General features: G+C 47.8%; 1 protein-coding gene across 8 annotated transcripts in view; it reads left to right on the top strand.

Moving 5' to 3' along the window:
- The window catches only part of TMEM120A (transmembrane protein 120A), a 63,623-nt gene that overhangs the window by 20,489 nt on the left and 22,008 nt on the right, over positions 1 to 21,126 (top strand). For 5 of the 8 annotated variants that reach the window (XM_063646370.1, XM_063646367.1, XM_063646366.1 and 2 more), the window contains exons 4-6: positions 701 to 762; positions 7,164 to 7,305; positions 14,964 to 15,109. In XM_063646370.1, the coding sequence (XP_063502440.1) occupies positions 701 to 762; positions 7,164 to 7,305; positions 14,964 to 15,109 (350 nt within the window). Of the gene's footprint in view, positions 1 to 700; positions 763 to 7,163; positions 7,306 to 14,963; positions 15,110 to 21,126 lie in introns of those variants that run through there. The other 3 variants (XM_063646372.1, XM_063646371.1, XM_063646373.1) reach the window with 2 other exon arrangements.

Here is a 21,126-nt window from a genome sequence, read left to right on the forward strand (position 1 = left end):
GGGCGGATCCACTGAGGTCAGGAGTTCGAGACCAACCTGGCCAACATGGTGAAACCCCATCTCTACTAAAAATACAAAAATTAGCTGGGCATGGTGGCATGTACCTGTGGTCCCAGCTACTAGGGAGGCTGAGGCAGGAAAATCGCTTGAACCCAGGAGATGGAGATGGCAGTGAGCCAAGATCATGCCACTGCATTCCAGCCTGGGTGGGGGATTTAGTGTGAGCTCACTTCAAATTTGATTTCTTCCTTCCCCTTCCCATTTTTATTTATTTATTTATGAGACAGAATCTTGTTCTGTTGCCCAGGCTGGAGTGCAATGGCGTGATCTTGGCTTGCTGCAACCTCTGCCTCCAGATTTAAGTGATTCTCCTTTTTCAGCCTCGTGAGTAGCTGGGACTACAGGCGCTGCCACCACGCCTGGCTAATTTTTGTATTTTTAGTAGAGATGGGATTTCGCCGTGTTGGCCAGGCTAGTCTTGAACTCCTGGCCTCAAGTGATCCACCTCCCTTGGCCTTCCAAAGTGCTGGGATTACAGATGCACACCACCGTGCCCAGCCCCACATCTCAAGTTTTAAACTGACAATGACTATCCCTTAACTGCCAAAACAAATAGACGTTGATGACAACATAAGTCCTCTAAGTAGTTTGGTCGTATGTTCCTTTGTAAATTCAGTTCTTAAATACTTTTTCTTTCCAGATGTCCGTTCCAAATGGGAGTATGACGAAAGCCATGTGATCACGGCTCTTCTAGTGAAGAAGGTACATGGGCAGTGTTGGGATCTGGGGCAGGTGTGGGGTGGGGAAGAGTGGGAGGTTTCACCCTCAATCCAGGGGGCAACAGAGGCAGGACTGTTTTCTCTGCGCCCACCGTGGTAGTCTTCCACACCTCTCACTCTCACACATTTCCTCAGGTATCTTCCCATCCCCCAAGAATGCTCAACAACTTCATTAGACAAATATTGATTTCTTTTCTTTTATTTTTTGAGACAGGGTCTCACTCTCATCCAGGCTGGAGTGCAGTGGCACAATCATAGCTCACTGCAGCCTTAAACTCGTGGGCTTGGCTGGGCGTGGTGGTTCATGCCTGCAGTCCCAGCACTTTGCGAGGCTGAGACGGGCGGATCACCTGAGGTCAGGAGTTCGAGAACAGACTGGCAAGTCTGTTGGTGAAACCCCATCTCTACTAAAAATACAAAAATTAGCCAGGTGTGGTGACTCATGCCTGAGTCCCAGCTACGTGCGAGGCTGAGGCATGAGAATCGCTTGAACCTGGGAGGCGGAGGTTGCAGTGAGCTGAGATCATGCCACTGTACTCTAGCCTGGGCAACAGAGTGAGACTTGGTCTTAAAAAAAAAAAAAAAAAAAATCCTGGGCTCGAGCAATCCTACCCGCTCAGCCTCCAGAGTAGTTGAGACTACAAGGGGGAATGCCACCAGGCCTGGCTAATTTTTGTATTTTTTATAGAAATGGGGTGGCACTGTGTTGCCCAGGCTGCTCTTGAACTCCTGGACTCAAGCCATCCTCCCGTCTTGGCCTCCCAAAGTGCTGGGATTACACATGTGAGCCGCCAAGCCTGACCAAATATTGATTTAATTCCTTGATATACCAGGTACTGTTCTAGACCCTGGGCATGCAACAGAATACAACAGCCTGAGTTCATTGTCCCTGCCCTCATGGCGTGGTTTTTTTTTTTTTTTTTTAGTTATTTTTTTCTGTTTTTATTTTAGTTATTGTTGTGTTTCTGTTTGTTTTTGTCTTTATTTTTGGAGCTTTATTTTTAAAATTTTTTAGGGACAGGGTCTTGCTGTGTCACCCAGGGAGGGGTGCAATGGCACAATCATAGCTTAAACTCCTGGGTTCAATCGATCTTCCTAGCTCAGCCTTCCGAGTAGCTGGGACTGCAGACTTGTGCCAACACACTGATTTTTTTTTTTTTTTTTTTTTTTTTTTTTTGAGACAGGATGTTATGTTGCCCAGGCTGTCACAGACCTTCTGTTCTATTTAGCAAACAGACAATAAACCCTAGAAATAATTGGCTATAATCCAAAGATGGAAGCATCTCCCTTTTTTCCTTCCCCTCCCACCCCCTCTTCCATCCCCTTCCACCCCCTCTTCCATTCCCCTCCCATCGCATCTTCCCTTCCCCTCCCATCCCCTCTTCTATTCCTCTCCCATCCCATCTTCCTTTCCCCATCCTGAGGAGTGGACAGAGCCCTGCACATAGTCACAACGTCCCCTACTGCAGTGAAACCTTTTCCCCACGCCTCCGGGGTGTCTTCTCCCTCGTCATTGTGAAGCCTGGCAGCCTTCGCCCAGGACCCATCTCTCCCCTCTGCAGTCCTGATCACATTCTCTGCCCTGAACTTGGAGGTTCTCTTTGACTTCCCTGGTTTCTTTTCTTTCTTCTTCTTTTTTTTTTTCTTTTGAGATGGAGTCTCTCCCTGTCGCCGAGGCTGGAGTGCAGTGGCATGATCTCGGCTCACTGCAATCTCTGCCTCCCAGGTTCAAGCGATTCTCCTGCCTCAGCCTCTGGAGTAGCTGGGATTACAGGTGCGTGCCACCACGCCCGGCTAATTTTTTTTTTTTTTTTTTGGTATCTTTAGTATAGACGGAGTTTTACCATATTGGCCAGGCTGGTCTCGAACTCCTGACCTCGTGATCTGCCCGCCTTGGTCACCCAAAGTGCTGGGATTACAGGAATGAGCCACTGCGCCCGGCCCCCTCATTTATTTTCTATCTCTTTAGTTCACGTTCATTTTCTCCTTCTGCCGCCTGAATGTAACTGCTGGTCTGTCCTTGATCTCCGTATCTGTCAGGGTACTTTCTTGCCAGAGATTTCACTGGAGCTTACAGCTACAATGACATATCCACATGCAATTAGCAGTCCTGGCAAGTTTACATCTAAAATTTTGGGCAGGGCATGGCGGCTTACTCCTGTAATCCTAGCACTTTGGGTGGCCAAAACAGGAGGATTGCTTGAGTCCAGGAGTTCAGGACCAGCCTGGGCAACATAGTAAGACCCCTGTCTCTACAAAAAAATTGAAAAATTAACTCAGTGTGGTGGTGCACATCTGTAGTACCAGCTACTTGGGAGGCCGAGGTGGGAAGATCACTTGAGTCCAGGAGGCCGATTGCACCACTGCATTCCAGCCTGGGCAACACAGCAAGACCCTGTCTCAAAAATAATAAAATAAAACTTTGTCTTCTAAAATTCCCCTTTCCTCCCCATTCCTGCTGTACTTTTCCACACCCCATCTCTGCTGCTTTTTGTTTTTTTGTTTTTTTTGAGACAGAGTCTCGCTCTGTCCCCCAGGCCGGAGTGCAGTGGCGCAATCTCGGCTCACTGTAAGCTCCGCCTCCTGGGTTCACACCATTGTCCTGCCTCAGCCTCCTGAGTAGCTGGGACTATAGGTGCCCGCCACCACGCCTGGCTAATTTTTTGTATTTTTAGTAGAGACCGGGTTTCACCATGTTAGCCAGGTTGGTCTCGATCTCCTGACCTCGTGATCCGCCCGCCTCAGCCTCCCAAAGTGCTGGGATTACAGGCGTGAGCCACTGCGCCTGGCCTCTCTGCTTCTTTTTCTACATATAACTTGATAACTCAGCAGGGAGCATGGGCAGGCTGTATTTTCCAGAATATTTTCCCGTCCCAATCCATCATTATTGTCTTTTTGTCTTTTTCTGTTTTTATTTTTGAGACAGAAACTCACTCTGTCTGTCTGCCCAGGCTGGAGTGCAGTGGTGCAATCTCAGCTCACTGCAACCTCTGTCTCCCAAGTTCAAGGGATTCTCCTGCCTCAGCCTCTCTAGTAGCTGGGGTTACAGGCACCCACCACCACGCTTGGCTAATTTTTGTATTTTTAGTAGAGATGGAGTTTCACCATGTTGGCCAGGCTGGTCTTGAACTCCTGACCTCAAGTGATCCGCCTGCCTCGGCCTCCCAAAGTGCTGGGATTACAGGCATGAGCCACCATGCCTGGCCCAGAATCTCACTCTTAATCCCCAGTGCAGGCATTTTTCTGCAACCGATTCAGAGGCCCTCGTGATGTATGGACTTCCGTTCCCACTCAGCTTTCAAGTCTGTGTGTTTCTTTGATTCTGGCAGCACTTCCTGCTCTGGGAAAGAGATGTTCTCTCTGCCTCTATCCCTCAGCACCTCCAATTCAGGCTGATAGTTTTTTTTTTTTTTTAGACAAAGTCTCGCTCTTGTCGCCCAGGCTGGAGTGCAGTGGCACCATCTCGGCTCTTGCCTTCCCTCCCTAGCTTCCCAGTTAGCAGATTGAGGCCTTCAGGGCATTCCCAGCCCCAGCAGGACAGAAAGGCTCCCAGCCCCATGTTCTCAGCCTTCTTGGATCTGACCACCTCTTTCTCCAGCTTCATTTCCAGTACACTTCCACTCTCACCTGACACCTTAGCAGCACTGTGCTGCCACGTTTCCTTGCTTCTATGATGCACATATATCCGGTACTGTAACTTTTTTTTGAAAACGGAGTATGTCCTACTGTTGATTTGTATTTTACTATTTTTGTGGGAGACAGGGTCTCACTCTGTCGCCCAGGCTGGAGTGAAATGGCACCATCATGGCTCACTGCAGCCTTGAACTCCCAGGATGAAGCAGTCCTCCCACCTCACCCTTCCCAGTAGCTGGGACCATAGGCGTGCACCACCACACCCAGCTAACTTGTATTTTTTGTAGAGATGGGGTCTCGCTCTGTTGCCCAGGCTGGTCTTGAACGCCTGGGCTCAAGCAGTCCTCCCTCCTCAGCCTCCCAAAGTGCTGGGATGACAGGCATGAGCCACCAGGCCTGGCCTGATTTGTACTTTTAATATGGTAGTGTCTTTTTCCCTAAAGGTGGGTGTGGTGAATATCGGTTGTTTTTCTGCCCAACACCTCCCCCTTTTTGAGGGGAACGTCTCCTCTCTCTGCTCAAACCATGGGTTTCTAGTGGTGCTCTCTAAAGTAATATTCTGGCCAGGCGCGGTGGCTTATGTCTGTAATCCCAACACTTTGGGAGGCCGAGGTGGGGAGTTTGCTTGAGCCCAAGAGTTTGAGACCAGCCTGGACAACACAGTGGGACCTGAGAAGGCATCTGTTTACTGCCTTCTTTTTGAGTGGTGGTGGTGTTCCTGTTGTTGTTTTGAGACAGTTTCACTCTGTTGCCCAGGCTTGAGTGCAGTGACGCAATCTCAGCTCACTGCAACCTCTGCCTCCCGTGTTCAAGCCATTCTCCTGCCTCAGCCTCTTTGGTAGCTGGTACTATATAGGCGTGTGCTACCACGCCTGGCTAATTTTGTATTTTTAGTAGAGATGGGGTTTCACCATGTTGGCCAGGCTGGTCTCGAACTCCTGACCTCAGGTGATCCGCCCACCTTGCCCTCCCAAAGTGCTGGGATTACAGACGTGAGCCTCCGCGCCCGGCCTTGTTGTTGTTTTGAGACAAGTCTTGCTCTGTCACCCAGGCTGGAGTGCAGTGATGCAATCATAGCTCACTGCAGCCTCCACCTCCCAGACAAGTGATCCTCTCACCTCAGCCTCCTGAGTAGCTGGGACTACACGTGCACCCCCCCACACCCGGCTTTTTTTGTCTTTACAAATATTTCTATATATGTAGATATAAATATATAAATTAGCCAAGTGTGGTGGTGCATGCCCGTGGTCCCAGCTACTCAGGAGGCTGAAGTGCGAAGATCATTTGAGCCCAGAAATTCAAGGCTGCTGTGAGCTATGACTGCACCAGTGCAGTCCAGACTGGGCAACAGAGTGAGACCATGTCTCTAAAATAAAATAATATCCAGAACCCTGGCCACAGTGATTGGTCATGGGTCTGGGATGAAAGCTGAGCCAATCAGAATTGGAATTAGAGAAAGGTGTCTCTGTCCAGCCTGGTGGCGGAATTGGGAAGATGGGAGTCTGAGCACTGCTGCGGTTCATGGCTCAAGCCTCTGGAGGAAGCCGTCTGAGAAGGGGAAGTCAGTGTGGAGGGGTGGAGGGGGAAGCAGAGAGGAGGAGAAGCCCGAACGTCTGGGCTTTAGGGTCTCTGGGTCCTAAAGCCAGCTGCTTTAGGTTCGGAAACCGGCTGCATCTTTGCCTTGCCTGGAGTGTTATCTGCCAATAAGTCCCTCTTTTGTGCACACTCCTGGTTAAATTGGTAGTACATCTTATAATCCATGAGGTTTTTTGTTTTGTTTTGTTTTGTTTTTGTTTTGTTTTGTTTTTGTTTCTTTGGGACATAGTCTCACCCTGTTACCAAGGTGGAGTGCAGTGGTGCAGTCATAGCTCACTGCAGCTTTGAACTCCAGGGCTCAATCGATCTTCCCACCTCAGCCTCCCAGGTAGCTGGGATTATAGGCATGAGCCACCATGACAAGCCGCATTTGATCTTCTAGTCCATCTCATTCCTTCTGCTCACTCATTACTTCTGCTTCTACACACTGTCTACTTACTGCCTTCTTTTTGAGTGTTTTTTGTTCTGTTTTGTTGTTATTTTGGGACAGGGTCTTGCTCTGTCACCCTGACTGGAGTGCAGTGACACAATCGCAGCTCACTGTAGCCTCCACCTCCTGGGCTCAAGTGATCCTTTCACTTCAGCCTCCTGAGTAGTTGGGACTACAGGCGCATGCCACTATGCCTGACATTTTTGTATTTTTTTTCAAAGAGATGAGGGTCTTGCAATGTTGCCCAGGCTGGTCTTGAACTCCTGGCCTCAAGCAATCCTCTTGCCTTGGCCTCTTGAAGTGCTGGGATTATGGGTGCAAACCACTGCATCCAGTGTGGTGTTTCTGGATTCAGTCTCCACTGCCTGACACTTTCCCCATGAGAAAGGATGTCACTAATTCAATTGACCATGGTTTCTCTGACACCAGGGTACCTAATAGGCTGTGGATCAGTCAGACCAGCTGTTCTTTGGTCAGGCACTTCTCTCTGGTCCAGTCAGCTGTGGTTAGCTTTTCTCAGAAGGGAACATAGTTGCGGAGGATCCTTGGGATTTAACAGACTCTCCATCCACTGTCCCAGTGCTTCTGGGCCTGTATGTATAGTCAGGGGAGAGAGTGCAGTCTTAGCTCCTCCCAGTGCTGCTATGCAGGGAGTCTCTGCTCAACCAAGCCTGCCGACCAACAGGCCTCTCTTGTGTTGTTTTTTTTTTTTTTTTTCTTTTAAGAAAAATAGTGAATATCTTCTCCCGGAGTCTGTGGACCTGGAGTGTGTGAAGTACTGCGTGGTGTATGATAACAACACCAGCACCCTGGAGATACTCTTAAAAGATGATGATGATGATTCAGACTCTAATGGTGATGGCAAAGGTGGGTTTTATGCAACAGAAGCGAATAATAGTTAACGGCTATTGAACAAATTTGTTATAGGACCAACAGGTTCGTATGCCCATGGCACGGGAACAGGCCAATGACACTGAGACAGCAGGGTTTGCGTCCGAGAAAGAGCTTCATGATCACCGGATACTAAGCAAGGAGATAGGAGGAGGCCCTCAAATACATCTCTCCAAGGAGTTGTGGAATGGGGTTTTTAAGAGGATTGGGGAGGGTGAGGGACTGGAAAGTTGGGGTCATTGATTGGTCGAGGAAATGGGGATGAAATCATCAGGACGTGGAAACTGCATTCTTTGGTGAGTCAGCTCCTGTAGGGCCCTTCAGACCAGCTGATGTCAGTGGTTTCATCAGTATGCAGGACCTGAAAGAATATCTCAAAGGGAAAACAGTGTTCCATGACGTTCAAGTTGTCACCTACAGAGCAGTTAAGGGGAACTATATTCTTGGCTGGGTGCAGTGGCTCACGCCTGTAATCCCAGCACTTTGGGAGGCCAAGGCAGGCGGATCATGAGGTCAGGAGATCGAGACCATCCTGGCTAACACAGTGAAACCCCATCTCTACTAAAAATACAAAAAATTAGCCGGACGTGGTGGCGGGCGCCTGTAGTCCCTGCTACTTGGGAGGCTGAGGCAGGAGAATGGCGTGAACCCGGGAGGCAGAGCTTGCAGTGAGCGGAGATCACGCCACTGCACTCCAGCCTGGGTGACAGAGCGAGACTCCATCTCACAAAAAAAAAAAAAAAAAAAAATACTCTTGTAACAGGATCTATGTGATTCTAGGACAATATACATCAAACAGCTGTGAGCAAGGAGGTTGGAGAGCAAGCAAGGTGACTTAGTGATGAATGCTGAATGTGCTGCAAGCTTGCTTTATTTTCATTTGTTCCCCTCCCTTCTTTGCTGATTAATTTCACAAGGTTTATGGGGACAGTTTCATGCATGCCATGCACCAGGAACCAAGGGCTTTACTTGAATCTGCAGAACAACTTAGAAGGACGCTAACATCAAGAGCTGTGAGGACGCCAGGCCCAGTGACTCATACCTGTAGTCCCAGCACTTTGGGAGGCTGAGGCAGGAGGATCACTTGAGCCCAGGAGTTCAAGACCAGCCTGGGTGATATGGCAAGATAAGGCACCCAGCTCATTTATTTACTTTTTGTAAAGACTGAGTCTTGAGTTACCTAGGCTGAGACTTAAGCTTTTAAAAGTGTGTAGACATATTTTTAAACCATCACACCTATAAGTGGTGTGGCCAGGATTCAAACCCAGGCCTTTTGGCTCTGTCCTGTCCCCCAGGGATTGGGTAGTGGCTCTAAAGAGCATGCAGCCCCAAGTCAGAACATTAAAGCGTGGTCAGTTCCAATGTGCTCCATCGAACCTCTGAGGCTCTGCTGTGTTCTTCACGAGCTCCTAGTTTTGGGCTGACCACCCCTTGCCATTGGCACTGGGAGCTCTGCTTCTAGGAATCAGAACTGCACCTGAGGGTGCAGTTCCAGAAGCTGGGGGCACTCACACCGCCTGCCACTGGGTGGCGCTATGCTCCCGCCTTTCATAAAACCAGCTGTCTGGACTTTTCATCCCAGGAGGTCCTTGGCCAGGAAATTGTCCCTTCTTCTCTATTGGGCTCTGGTCTGCAATCCTAGGACTGTAGGCTGGGCCTTGAAACCCTAGGAGATGGTGCTCAACAGGGATAATCCCCTTTACATTCTGTAACTGACCTCACTTTGCTGTGGGGCCCCCATTCACAAGAAACCACAACCACACAGACAACTTGTACATTCAAGGCAGCTTTTCCTGCTTCAAATGGCATCTTTCAGGTCAATGAAAAGTCTTTGGGTACAAGACCATCTCAAGGCTTCTCTCAACACCCCCTTCTTTCTTTTTTTTTTTTTTTTTTTTTTTTTTGAGTCAGGGTCTTGCTCTGTTGCCCAGGCTGGTCTCGAACTCTTGACTTCAAGCAATTCTCTTGCATTGGCCTCTCAAAGTGCAGGGATTACAGGCATGAGCTGCCATGCCTGGCCTGAACTCTCTGACTTCTGAGCCAGGCCCTGTGGGGTGAGCTTTGGCTCCTGTCTTGACAGCTGTAGATTTTCTCTTAGTCTGGCTGCAGACTCCAGATTCTTCCTGTCAATGCTATCTCTCAGACAGGTCCCAGCCACTTATATCCTCCACAGCCCCTTCTGGAATTGTCTTTGTCTCCCTGAACAAAAATTCAATATGGAAGCAGAGTTGGCCAGGCACAGTGCCTCACACTTGTAATCCCGGCACTTTGTGAGGCTGAGGCAGGAGGGTCACTTGAAGCCAGGAGTTTGAGACCAGTCTGGGCAACATAGCGAGGCCCCGTCTCTACCAAAAATACAAAAATCCAGGCATGGTGGTGCATGCCTGTAGCCCCAGCTACTCAGGAGGCTGAGGCAGGAGGATCACTTGAGCCCAGGTGGTCAAGGCTGCAGTGAGCTATGACTGTACCACTGTATTCCAGCCTGGGTGACAGAGTAAGACCCTGTCTCAAAAAATAAAAAAAAGAAGTTAGAGTCCATGCTCTTTTCTTTCTCCTTTTATCTGGCTCTCTGAAGTCTGCCACACAGTATTTCTCTTTCTGGGCCAGAACCTGGCCTCAGGATTTATTGGTTTAAGGATGTCTTGGCTTAGCCTTAATTATGCAAACTTCCTGTCACAGATATCTAATTTACATACAGTCTAATTGTGATTCTGCAGATCAGTGAAGGTGCTTAAGATTAAATTGATGTCAAAACCACAATGAGATATTATTCACACCCACTGGGATGGTCATAATCAAAGAGATAGATAATAATAAGTGTTGGTGAGAACATGGAGAAATTGGAAGCCTCATACACTGTGAACCAGAAAGTAAAATGGTGCAGTCACTGGAAAAGAGTATGGTGTTTCTTTAGAAGGTTAAGCTATAGACCCCCAAGTAATGAAAACACATCCACACCAAAGCTTTTACATGAATGTTCATAGCAGCGTTATTCATAATAGCCAGAAAGCACGAACAACCTAAGTGTCTATCAGCAGCTAAATAGGTAGAACAGAATGTGGTCTATCCACACAATGGAATATTACTCAGCCATAAAAAGGAATGGGGCTGGGCGCTGTGGCTAATGCCTGTAATCCCAGCACTTTAGAAGGCCAAGGTGGGTGGATCACCTGAGGTCAGGAGTTTAAGACCAGCCTGGCTAACGTGGTAAAACCCCATCTCTATTAAAAATACAAAAATTAGCTGGCTGGGCATGGTGGCACGTGCCTGTAATCCCAGCTACTAGGGAGGCTGAGGTAGGAGAATCGCTTGAACCTGGGAGGCAGAGGTTGCAGTGAGCCGAGTTTGTGCTATTGTACTGCAGCCGGCACAACAGAGTGAAACTCGGTCTCAAAAAAAAAAAAAAAAAAAGTACTGACATGTACTATAATGTAGATGAACACTAAAGAGATCATGGTAAGTGATAGAAGTCAGACGCAAAACATCATGTATTATTGCATTTATATGAAAAGTCCAGAATAGGCAAATCCATAGAAATGAGTGGTTAAGTGGAGCTGGGAGTTTGGGGAAAAACGGGGGTGTGGCTGCTTAGTGGTGCAGGGTCCCTTGTAGGGGTGATGAAAATGTTCTAAAATTAGGCCGGGCACTGTGGCTCACGCCTGTAATCCCAGCACTTTGAGAGGCCAAGGTGGGAGGATTGCTTGAGCCCAGGAGTTCGAGACCAGTCTGGGCAACATAGTGAGACCCTGTCTCAAATACTAAAAATAGAAAACATTCTAAAATTGACTGTGGGGGATGGTTGCACAGCTCTGAATATACTAAAAGTCACTGAATTGTATATTGAACCCATCACCCAGGTAGTGAGCATAGAACCCAATAGGTAGGTTTTCTTTTTTTTTCTTTTTTTGTCTTGTCTTCTTTTTTTTTTTGAGATGGAGTTTTGCTCTTGTTGCCCAGGTTGGAGTGCAATGGTGTGATCTTGGCTCACTGCAGTCTCCGCTTCCCCTCAGCTTCCCGAGTAGCTGGGATTACAGGTGTATACCACCCTGCCCGGCTACTTTTTTATATTTTTAGTACAGACGGGGTTTGCCATCTTGGCCAGGCTGATCTCAAACTCCTGGCCCCAGATGATGCGCCTGCCTCGGCCTCCCAAAGTATTGGGATTACAGGTGTGAGCCATCGCACCTGGCCCCAATAGGCAGTTTTTCAACCCCTGTCCCTCTCTCTCTGTCCTCCTCCTCGTATTCTTCAGGGTCTGTTGTTCACATCTTTATTTCTATATGCACCTGATGTTTAGTTTGCACTTATAAATGAGAACATGTGGTATCTGGTTTTCTATATCTCTGTTAGTTCATTTAGGATAATGGCCTCCAGCTCCATCCATGGTGCTGCAGAAGACATGATTTTGTTCTTTTTTTTTATAGCTGTGTAGTATTCTGTGGTATATGTGTACCACACTTGAAAAATCCAATCTGGGGCCGGGCACGGTGGCTCATGCCTGTAATCCTAGCACTTTGGGAGGCCGAGGCGGGTGGATCACTTGAGGTCAGCAGTTTGAGACCAGCCTGGCTAACATAGTGAAACCCCATCTCTACTAAAAATACAAAAATTAGCCGGGCATGGTGGTGCATGCCTGTAATCCCAGCTACTCGAGAGGCTGAGGCAGGAGAATTGATTTGAACCCAGGGAGGTGGAGGTTGCAGTGAGCCGAGATCGTGCCATTGCACTCCAGCCTGGGCAACAAGAGCGAGACTCCATCTAAAAAAAAATTAAATAAATAAATAAATACAATCCGTTGTTGGGCCCTCGAGTTGATTCTGTGTCTTTGCTGTTGTGAATAGTGCTGCAGTGAACATATGGGTGCAGGTATCCTTTTGCTTTAACAATATATTTTCTTTTGGATGTGTACGTAGTAATGGGATTGCTGGGTTGAATGGTAGTTCTATTTTTGGTTCTTTGACGAATAAATCTCAAACTCCTTTCCACAGGGGCTGAACTACTTTACTTTCCCACCAACAGTATATAAGTGTTCCTTTTCTCCATAGCCCTGTCAACATCTGTTATTTTTTGGCCTTCTAATAAAAGCCATTCTGACTGGTGTGAGAAGGTTATCTCATTGTGGTTTTGATTTGCATTTCTCTGATTAGTGATGTCAAGCATTTTTTCATGTTTGTTGGCTGCTTGTATGTCTTTTGAAAAGTGTCTGTTTATGTCCTTTGCCCACTTTTTAATAGAGCTGTGTATTAGAGTTCTCTAGAGGGACAGAACTAATAGGAGATATATATATGTGTGTGTGTGTGTGTGTGTGTACGTATATATGTGTGTGTATATATACGTGTATATATGTATATATATACGCATATATATGCGTGTATATATACATATAGATATACGTATATATACACACACATATGTATAGGTATATGTATATATACACACACACACATATATATATGGGAGTTTGTTAAGGAGTATTAATGCATGTGATCATAAGGTCCCACAGTAGGCTGTCTGCAAGCTGAGGAGCAAGGAAGCCAGTCTGAGTCCCAAAGCTGAAGAACTTGGAGTCCAACGTTTAAGGAGAGGAAGCATCCAGCGGGGGAGAAAGATGTAGGCTAGGCCAGTCTAGTCTTTTCATGTTTTTCTGCTTGCTTTATGTTCTAGCTGTACTGGCAGTTGATTAGCTGGTGCCCACTCAGATTGAGGGTGGGTCTGCCTCTCCCAGTCCACTGACTCAAATGTTAATCTCCTTTGGCAACACCCTCATAGATGCACCCAGGATCAGTACTTTGCATCCTTCAACCCAATCAAGTTGACACTCAGTATTAACCATCAGAGGTTGTTTGTTTTTGCTTCTTGATTTCAGTTCCTTATAGATTTTGGATATTGGATCTTTGTTGGATGCATAGCTTGTGGATACTTTCTCCCATTCTGCAGGCTGTTTGTTTACTCTGGTAGTTTCTCTTGCTGTGCAGAAGCACTTTCGTGTCCTCAGGTCCCACTTGTCAATTTTTGTTTTTGTTGCAATTGCTTTGGAGGACTTAGCCAAAAATTATTTGCCAAGGCCAATGTCAAGAAGGGTGTTTCCTAGATTTTCTTCTAGGATTTCTATAGTTTTGAGGTGTTACATTTAAGTCTTTATCTTGAGTTGATTTTTGTATATGGTGAATAGGGGTCTAGTTTCATTCTTCTGCATATAGATAGCCAGTTATCTTAGTACCATTTATTGACCAATAAATGGAAATCCTTTCCCCATTCTATTTTTTGAGACAGGGTCTTGCTCTGTCTCCAAGGCTGGAGTGCAGTGGCACGACCATTGCTCACTACAGCCTCAACCTCCCTGTCTCAGGTGATCCTCCTGCCTCAGCCTCTCTAGTAGCTGGAACTGCAGGTGCCCACCACCACACTCAACTAATTTTTTGAATTTTATTTGTGGAGGTGGGGTCTTGCCATGTTGTCTAGGCTGGTCTCAAACTCCTGGACTCAGGCAATCCTCTTGCCTCTGCCTCCCAAGGTTCTGGGATTACAGATGTAAGCCGCCATCCCCAGCCTCCATTGCTTATTTTTGTCAACTTTGTTGAAGATCAGATGGTTATAGGTGTGTGGCTTTATTTCTGGGTTATCTATTTTGTTCCATTGGTCTATATGTTTTGAATTGTACACTTTAAATGGGTGAATTTTATGATATACAACATACAGTTTACATATATATGTGGTATAAATATATATAATATATACATGTATATAATATGTAAACCATATGTATACATATGAGTGGTTAATTGGAGCTGGCAGTTTCTGCAAACTCTGAGATATATGTATTGTATGACGTCATACAATACATATATCTCAGAGTTTGCAGAAAAGAAGATTAACTTAGGCTGAGCACACCTGTAATCTCAGCACTCTGGGAGGCTGAGGCAGGTAGATTGCTTGAGCTCAGGAGTTCAAGACCAGCCTGGGCAAAAAAGTGAGACCCTGTCTCTACAAAACAATACAAAATTTAGCCAGGTGTGGTGGTGCACACCTATAGTCCCAGCTACTTGGGAGGCTGAGGTGGGAGGATGGTGTGAGCCCAGGAGGTGGAGGTTGCAGTGAGCCGAGATTGTACCACTGCACTCCAGCCAGATGGAGTGAAGCCCAGTCTCAAAAACAAAAACAAAAAAAACCTGGTGGTAAGCTACTTTTAAAATTTTAATATAATGCATCTCTATACTTGCTTCAGCTTCCTAAATAATTGCATTTCAGGCCGGGCATGGTGGCTCACGCCTGTAATCCCAGCACTTTGGGAGGCCGAGGCTGGAGGATCACCTGAGCTCAGGAGTTCAAGACCAGGCTGGCAAACATGGTGAAACCCTGTCTATACTAAAAATAAAAAATTAGCCGGGCATGGTGGGCGCCTGTAGTCCCAGCTACTTGGGAGGCTGAGGCAGGAGAATCGCTTGAACCCAGGAGGCAGAGGTTGCAGTGAGCCGAGATCGCACCACTGCACTCCAGCCTGGGCGACAGAGTGAGACTCCGTCTCAAAAAATAAATAAAATAATTGCATTTCAGAAGAAAGTGTTCATCTATCCCAGCTCTAGACCAACGGCAGATACACAGGAGACATTCATGTCTTTGGTCTCCACTCTCAGATCTGGTGCCTCGAGCAGCCATTGAGTATGGCAGGATCCTGACCCGCCTCACCCGCCACCCCGTCTACATCCTGAAAGGGGGCTATGAGCGCTTCTCAGGCACGTACCACTTCCTCCGGACCCAGAAGATCATCTGGATGCCTCAGGTGGGGCCAAATGCTGAGCACAGGCAGGCCCAGACGGGAAGGATGGGCCTAGAAACTGACTTGTGGGTGACTGAGTGGGAGAAACAGGAGGATGGGACAGAGGATATAGAGAAAGTGGAGTAGATACTGTCTATACTAAAAACACAAAAATTAGCTGGGCGTGGTGGTACGTGCCTATAGTCCTAGCTACTAGGGAAGCTGAGGCAGAAGAATCGCTTGAACCCAGGAGGCAGAGGTTGCAGTGAGCCAAGATCATGCCACTGTACTCCAGCCTGGACGACAGAGTGAGACTGTCTCAAAAAAAAAACCAAAAAAACAAAACAAAACCCCAAAAAAACTAGATCTGGACTCCTGGCAGCCCTAAGTTCATGTCTGCAGCCCAGTCTCCCCCATCTCCTCCACTTTCTCTTTTTTTTTTTTTTTTTTTTTTTGAGACAGAGTCTTGCTCTGTCGCCCAGGCTGGAGTGCAGTGGTGCCATCTCAGCTCACTGCAAGCTCCGCCTCCTGGGTTCACACCATTCTCCTGCCTCAGCCTCCCGAGTAGCTGGGACTACAGGCGCCCACCACCACGCCCAGCTACTTTTTTGTATTTTTAGTAGAGACAGGGTTTCACCCTGTTAGCCAGGATGGTCTCAATCTCCTGACCTCAAGTGATCCACCTGCCTCAGCCTCCCAAAGTGCTGGATTACAGGCATGAGCCACCCTGCCTGGCCACAGTTCTTTATAAGGAACTGGTGGCTGTCCGGTTGAAACAGTGAGCAAAGGTGGACCGATACCAAGGTCAGAAAGGCAGAGGCATGGCAGCTCGAGACCACCTCTTTTTTCTTGGCTGTCTGATTCCACGAATCCTAGCTGGATCCAGAGGATACAAAAATACACAAAAGTGGGAAGGATTGGTCAGGCACAGTGGCTCATGCCTATAAGCTTAGCACTTGGGGAGGCCAAGGCAAGAGGATTGCTTGAGCTCAGTACTTTGAGACCGGCCTGGGCAACATAGTGAGACCTTGTCTCTACAAAAAAATCAATAAATGGAGCTGGCTGTGGTGGCTCACACCTATAATCCCAGCACTTTTGGAGGCCAAGCTGGATGGATCACTTGAGCTCAGGAGTTTGAGCCCAGCCTAAGCAACATGGCAAAACCCTGACTACCAAAAATACAAAAATTCACCGGGCATAGTGGCCCACCTGTCCTGTAGTCCCAGTTACTCATGAGGGTGAGGCAGGAGAATTACTTGAACCCAGGAGGCAGAGGTTGCAGGGAGCCGAGATCATGCCACTGCACTCCAGCCTAGGTGACAGAGTGAGACCCTGGCTTAAAAAAATAATTTAGAAAAGAGATGGGAGGATTGCTTGAGCCCAGGGGGTCGAGGCTGCAGTGAGCCGTTGCCATGCCAGTGCACTCCAGCCTGGTTGACAAAGCAAGACCCTGTCTCCAAAAAAAAAAAAAAAAAAAATCAGCCAGGTGTGGCAACTCACACCTGTAGTTCTAGCACTCTGGAAGGCCACGGCAGGAGGATTGCTTGATCTCAGCAGTTCAAGACCAGCCTGGGCAGTGTAGTGAGACCCCCATCTCTATTATAATTCTTTTTTAGTAGAGACAGGGTTTCACCATGTTGGTCAGGCTGGTCTCCAACTCCTGACCTCACGTGATCCACCTGCCTCGGCCTCCCAAAGTGCTGGGATTACAGGCGTGAGCCACTGCACTCAGCCTATTACAATTTTCTTAATACAAAAAGAGAATCAGATATTAAGCCCCTTTGTCCATCACCTAGCTCCAAACATTATCAACTCATGGTCAGTTTTGTCATAACAAAACAATTTTGAGATACCAGTTCCTGCTGATGACTGGTCCTGTCTGTAGGGAAGGCAGTGGCTGGAAGCTGGACTGTGTCAAGGGGCGCCCCGGGTATCTGGAGCCCAGAGAAGGGGCACTTGAGCTTCCCAGAGCCAAAGCTGAAAGAGGAGGACATTTCGAGGAAGAGAACTGGGTGGAGTTGTCTAAGGCTAGCACCAGACTACGCAGAGATTTGCAGGCAGGGCCTGGTCCCTGGAGAGTGCTGTGTACAGATGTCTGGCTTATTGAAGCGTCTGAACACAATGGAATGTAAACAGAAAGTGGTTTTAACTTTTTCTAACAGTTGCCTTCAGCTGTGTTCCCCTTCCTGCCCTTAGCAACAACGTGAGCAGATTCCATACTTTCTGGCCTCTTTTGGTTACAAAAAACTTCAATCGAAGTCATGGTTTAGAATGACTGGGCAAATGTGACTATTCACAGGATGTTTGATTGTGTTTAGGAATTGTTGCTTTTTGAAGGTTGTAGTGACATTGTTATGGTTATTATAAAGTACGAGTCTCTATCTTTTAGAAATACAGAACAAAATATTTACGGGTGAAATGATGGGATGTCTGGAATTTCCTTTCAAATAATCTGGGGTGACGTGAGAAGGCAGTGAGGGTATAGAGGAAACAAAATTGGCCAATGAGTTGTTAATGTTTGAAGTTGGGCGATATATTATGTTTTAGAGACAGGGTCTCACTGTTGGCCAGGCTGGAGTGCAGTGGTGCAATCATAGCTCACTGCAGCCTCCACCTCCTGGGCTCGGTATCCTCCAGCCTCAGCCTCTTGAGTAGGTGGGACTACAGATGCATGCCACCACAGTCGGCTAAGTTTTAAAATTTTTTGTAGAGACGGGGTCTTGCTGTGTTCCCCAGGCTGGTCCGAAACTCCTGACCTTAAGCAATCCTCCTGCCTTGGCCTCTCAAAGTACTGGCATTATAGGCATGAACCACCGCACCTGGCCAACTAGTGTATAGTTTTGAAATAATGTTAAAGGAAGTAAAAAGACAGCCTAGTAGAAGCTAGGGCGGTTTAATGTTCCAACCTCAAATCTGAATCAAGTCTCATTTCTTCCCATGCCCCAGAGCTGGGCAGCCTAGGGTGTGCTGGGGGCACTCAAAGTAGGGAGGGATGGGAGTTAGCTTGAAGGACAGCTGCTCTCTTCCCCTCTTCTGGGCAGAGCACCTTTGGCAGTAGGGCCCAGAGTGGACCTGTCTGTGTGCCTGGCTGCGTGTTAGTGGTGGGAAAGTGCCTGCTCTCTGGCCCCGTCTGGCTCTGTGAGCTGCTGGTGGCCTCTGCTGCTGGGTTTCTCAGGACCCAGCTCAGCCTCACCCTGGCTCCTTCTGGGGCTGAGGATCTCCCAGAGAGTGCAGCCAGCAGTGACTCCCTTCAACCCCTGCCAGGCATCTCCTCCAACTTCCTCCCCTTAACTTGGAAGCCCATGACCCGTCCCCTGCCCCGCCTGCCCACATTCCTTCACCGGAATCACAGAAGGCAGGGACTTGTGCCTGAGGTCAGACATGTTCCCAGATCCAGGGTATGCATGTCTGGCTCCCAAAGACATCCCTTTCTTCCACTGAGATAACAGCACTGTGAATTTCAGCTCAACAGGTGTACAGTCAGTTAAATAAAGGAAGTAAAGGCAGTCAGTCTGGTATAAGCCAGGGCAGTTTAATGTTCCAACCTCAAATCTGAAGCAAGTCTTATCTTGATTGGAACTCCTCCTTGCTCTTGGAGGACCCCTTCCTGGCTTTGCAGGGTGCAGAGAGATTAATTTCTTCTCTGCAAACCCTACACTGCTGATAACTCATCACCGCCACCCCCTCATTTCTGAAGCTTTAGTAAGGTGTAATTGACATGATGAACTGCACGTATTTAAAAGGCCCGGTATGGTCCGTTTTGACAGATGCATATTCCTGAAACTTGCCTTTGCTCCTAGTCTAGTCACATTGGGAAGAAGGCGCAGGGTTGTGGCTGGGGTAGCTGTGAGGGTTGGATTGGGTTACTTGTTTGCAGCTGTCTTTAGAATGTAGGTGACTGGCCAGCTGTGGTGGCTCAAGCTTGGAATCCTAGCACTTTAGGAGGTCAAAGAGGAGGTAGAAGGATCACTTGAGAGTCCAGGAGTTTGAGACTGGCCTGGGCAACATAGTGGAACCTTGTTTACACAAAATTTTTTTAAAAGGCTGGGCTTGGAGGCTCACGCCTGTAATCGCAGCACTTTGTGAGGCCAAGGCAGGCGGATCACGAGGTCAAGAGATCAAGACCATCCTGGCCAACATGGTAAAACCCCATCTCTACTAAAAATACAAAAATTAGCTGGGTGTGGTGGCACATGCCTGTAATCCCAGTTACTTGGGAGGCTGAGGCAAGAAAATCACTTGAACCCAGGAAGCGGAGGTTGCAGTGAGCCGAGATCACACCACTGCACTCCAGCCTGGGCGCCAGAGTGAGACTCCCATCTCAAAAAAAAAAAGAAGAAAGATTTAGGAGGTAGCACTGATCAGACATGAGGGCATGGGAGGGGGAGGGGGTGGGATGATGCCCTGGTTTTAGGTGTGGGTGACGGGGGCTGTGATGTGGTTCATTCTGGGGAACACTCGGGAGGGGGCGGGCAGGGGAAGAAGGAGGTGGTTTTGGGGGAAGGCAGTGTACCCAGTTTGGGCATATTCATTTGAGATACTGGTTTCCTTTGCATTGTGTCACTGAGCATTTACACACATTTTACAGTACAGTGTGTTTTTATCCACGTCACACCCTCTTCCCAGCCAAACCACACAACCGCAGAAAAGGAAGCTGGTTTCAAAACAGCAGGAAGAGGGGTTGATAGATTTGCTATGGGATTTTTGTGAGGTGGTTGTTTTTTTTTTTTTTGTTTTGTTTTTTTTTTTTTTTTTTTTGAGACAGCATCTCTGTTGCCCAGGCTGGAGTGCAGTGGCATGATCTGGGCTTACTGCAACCTCTGCCTCCTGGGTTCAAGTGATTCTCCTGCCTCAGCCTCCAGAGTAGCTGGGATTACAGGCATGTGCCACCACGCCTAATTTTTATATTTTTAGTAGAGATGGGGTTTCACTATGTTGGCCAGGCTGGTCTTGAACTCCTGACCTCAGGTGATCCACCTGCCTCAGCTTCCCAAAGTGCTGGGATTACAAGCATCGGCCACCATGCCTGGCCTTTTAGCGAGATTTTTCAAGTGGAAATGGAAAGGGGGATTTCATTTGGTACCAGCAAGCTGAGCGTCCGTCCGGGTTAGGGGCAGCCCATCTGCTGGAATAAGCATTGGGCCTGCCTTCAGGCAGTGGGGTCATGCATCTCCGTGTCACAGGCTGGAGAACTGGCTCAGCTTGTTGTCTGTTCTTTGCTAGTGGCTTTCGAAGCTGGTGGCTTGGGAAGAATGTGGGCTTGCAGAGGGTTCACTGCCGTGGGGAAGGGAGTGAAATGTGCTGAGTTCAGGTGGCTCTGAAGGACCCACACGCCTGAGGTCCTTAAAATGTTATTTCTGAGTCGGACTTAGAGCCAGGGGACTTTCAGAACTGATTTTGATCTTTGGCAAAGGTCAGCATTTTCTGTGGTGTAATAGTGGAGAAAGTGGTCTCTAATCAGAGCCTCATGGAAACATCAAGTTATCCAGTGGGAGTGGATTTCTCTACTGCAGAGCTTCTTTGAGTTTTTTTTTTTTTTCTTTTTTCTTTTTTTTTTTTTTGAGATGGAGTTTTGTTCTTGTTGCCCAGGCTGCAGTGCGATGGCGCGATCTCGGCTCACTGCAGCCTCCGCCTCCTGGGTTCAAGTGATTCTCCTGCCCCAGTCTCCCGAGTAGCTGGGATTACAGGCGGGTACTGCCACACCTGGCTAATTTTTATATTTTTGGTAGAGACAGGGTTTCACCATGTTGGTCAGGCTGGTCTCAAACTCCTGACCTCAAGTGATCCACCCACCTCAGCCTCCCAAAGTGCTGGGATTATAAGCATGAGGCACCGCGCCTGGCTTTTTTTTTTGTTTGTTTGTTTGAGAGACAGGCTGGAGTGCAGTGATGCGGTCATAACTCACTGTAACCTCAAACTCCTGTGGGATCCTCCCACTTCAGCCTCCTGAGTAGCTGGGAGTACAGCCATGTGCCATCATGCCTGGCAAATTTTTTATTTTTTGTAGAGACAGGGGTCTTGCTGTGTTACCCAGGCTGGTC

The sequence above is a fragment of the Symphalangus syndactylus genome, chromosome 9, assembly GCF_028878055.3.
Source record: "Symphalangus syndactylus isolate Jambi chromosome 9, NHGRI_mSymSyn1-v2.1_pri, whole genome shotgun sequence".
NCBI lineage: Eukaryota > Metazoa > Chordata > Mammalia > Primates > Hylobatidae > Symphalangus > Symphalangus syndactylus.